Source organism: Nymphaea colorata, chromosome 6, assembly GCF_008831285.2.
Source record: "Nymphaea colorata isolate Beijing-Zhang1983 chromosome 6, ASM883128v2, whole genome shotgun sequence".
Lineage (NCBI taxonomy): Eukaryota > Viridiplantae > Streptophyta > Magnoliopsida > Nymphaeales > Nymphaeaceae > Nymphaea > Nymphaea colorata.
Window position 1 is genome coordinate 12,304,236 of NC_045143.1, and position 2,477 is coordinate 12,306,712.

At 40.4% G+C, this 2,477-nt stretch overlaps 1 protein-coding gene across 1 annotated transcript; it reads right to left on the reverse strand.

Moving 5' to 3' along the window:
- Positions 1–852: 852 nt before the first annotated feature.
- LOC116256746 (uncharacterized) lies at positions 853–2,180 on the reverse strand. Its single transcript, XM_031633214.2, has 2 exons — positions 1,740–2,180; positions 853–1,174 (listed from the first exon to the last, which is right to left on the reverse strand). Exons 1-2 carry the CDS (start codon positions 2,009–2,011, stop codon positions 1,135–1,137), a joined length of 312 nt encoding a protein of 103 aa, XP_031489074.1. The 5' UTR covers positions 2,012–2,180; the 3' UTR covers positions 853–1,134.
- Between the last annotated feature and the right edge of the window lie 297 nt (positions 2,181–2,477).

A 2,477-nucleotide genomic window follows, 5' to 3' on the forward strand; every position in this document is an offset into this window, starting at 1 on the left:
GATGCTTTCAAGTAGCCAAACAATCGTGTTATGGACAGGACAACGGTTGGAGCATCTCCATACTTTTGTAGAGACAATTGTATACATGCTTATGCACATATATATTTGTCTATTATTAAGCTTGAAATCTATCCTACCCTTATGAGTTCATCAAGCCATACAACAATGCACGACCGTTCAAAGAGGACGCATGCAAACGGCAGAATGTCTGATTGATTGGATAAGAATGAGCATAAAAGAGAGAATCTTTATGATATATATATATATATATTCACCAATGGATATGGGGGTTGTGAGCACCGTCCATCCAACCAAGGAGACTGCCTTTTCCAGCCATTCAGCCTATCTCTGGTTTTTTAGGATATTTTTAATTGGAATAAATAAATAAATAATTTCTTACAAGCAAGATAAACAGAGAAATCTTGGGTTGAAAAAACTTGTGAGGTTTCCAATCGGCTAAAACACAAAAAAGACCATTGCCCATGAGCTTGGAAATGGTCATGTTTTATCATTGGTAAGTACCAGCTCAAGTCGTGGCCCTAGATTTTTGAGCCTAAACACGAGGAGCTTTTGTATTATTCATTGTCTACTTTACTAAACTAAAAATTAAGGGAGAATTAGTTTACCAAATTAAAATGTAACACAATTTAATTTAAGTTGGCAAACGCATGACACTCAGAACTCCCTAGGAGTCAAAGGAGAAGGGGCTTCACTTATTAACATTTTCAAAAAGTAAAAAAAGTGAACCTCTATGAATAATGTTTAAATTTTTTATTTAGTTTGTGGCATTTAAGATATTCACTCCATCTTTTAGATCTTTGGTTCGGTCATATATATATATATATATATATGTGCTGCATGAGTATGCATGGTGGCTTGATTTCCTCGACTGAACCCTTTCTTAGTGAGGATACAAGAACAATGAGAGTACAAATGGATGATTTGGGAGACAGTGAGAGAGGGATGGGTGGTGTTCTTCACTCCATGTGGCATTCAGCTAAGTATAAAAATTTCAAGTAAGAACAAAAATGTACAAGAATATTGAACCTCACGTCGTACGTCTTATCAAACAAGCACGTCCCGAAGAACCTTCGGTCTCCCCCTGCCCCCCCCGCCGTCCCGCCCCTCAAAAATTCATGTTCTGCCTGGAGGCTGTCGCGACTTGCCGGCCCTCCTAACAAATCAAACACCCCACCCACCACACCAACAGTAAGTAGATTCCTTTCATACCACCCAAATGAAAAAAATAGCAACTGTGACAGAGACAGAGTGTATTTTTTGTGATAGGAGACGGATGACATAACCAACCAATAACACTACAGGAATTATATAAATGCGCCTGGAATACTAAAACTTATATTTTGAGGTTGTTCCAATCTTTCTCAAAAGATTAAGATAGATTCACTAACACATAGTTCTAGTGTTTCTTGAATTTATTTCAAGGCACATTCACAAAACACTCTCAAAGTGTCTCAACTATCAAGTTACATGAATGTTTAATCCATGTTAAAGAGACATGTTAATGTCTGCCACTTGTGAATTCAAAAAACCAACAGTATACCAATATGGCAGCTCATATCATCTACTTTAAGCACATCTCTCTCTCTCTCTCTCGCTCGCTAGATTTCTAGATGTTAAGCAAGGAAATTACAGTTGCCTTAACCAAAGATACATTTGGGGATAAGTGTTCCCATTCTAGAAGATCATATTCGAAAATACATTTGAAACATAAAGCATACCTGTTGTGGATGGGATCGGGACCGTTTGGTACTCTCCTCTTACTTGTGCTGATAGGATCAGGCTGGGGATGACGTGCACATGGAGCAGCGGAAGAAGAAGAAGAATGATCTGCAATTGCTTGAAGATCTCCAACAGTAATGGGAGCTAACCCCACCTCCTTCTCTTTGAGCAACCTGTCTGACAGAGCAGAGGCAAAGAAGCCACACAGCAACAGAGCAGCAACAAGGACCCCTGCACTTACCCCCTTCTGCCCATGTCCACCACTGCCCATATCAGCAGCAGCAGTGTTCTCTCTCTCTCTCTCTCTCTCTCTCTCTCTCTCTCTCTCTCTGTTCCCTAGCTGGTCAGCTAAACAAAAAACACGACTTCAGTATGTCAGGAGATTGTGACGATGACGGAGGGGTTCTCGGGGACTAGCAAGGCAATAAGAAAATTTTTGGGTTTTTCTGGAGGTGAATTGAAAGGAAAGGTTGGGGGCTTCTTTTTCTTTATGGAGGGCAGTGAGCATGATTCCTTGGCACTTTCTTGGACCTTGGACACAGAAGAGACTCTGTTTTTTCTTTCCCTTTTCTTTCATTTCTTCTTTTCCTTTTTCGTGGGGAATGAGTTGCTCCAAAGAGTTGTACAGACAGAACACAAATGGATAGGCTCTCTCCCTCCCTTGCTTGGTTCGTCTGCAAAGGGACCAAAAAGAAACAGAGCAGTATGGTAAACCGCACCTGCTTTTTTACATGGCC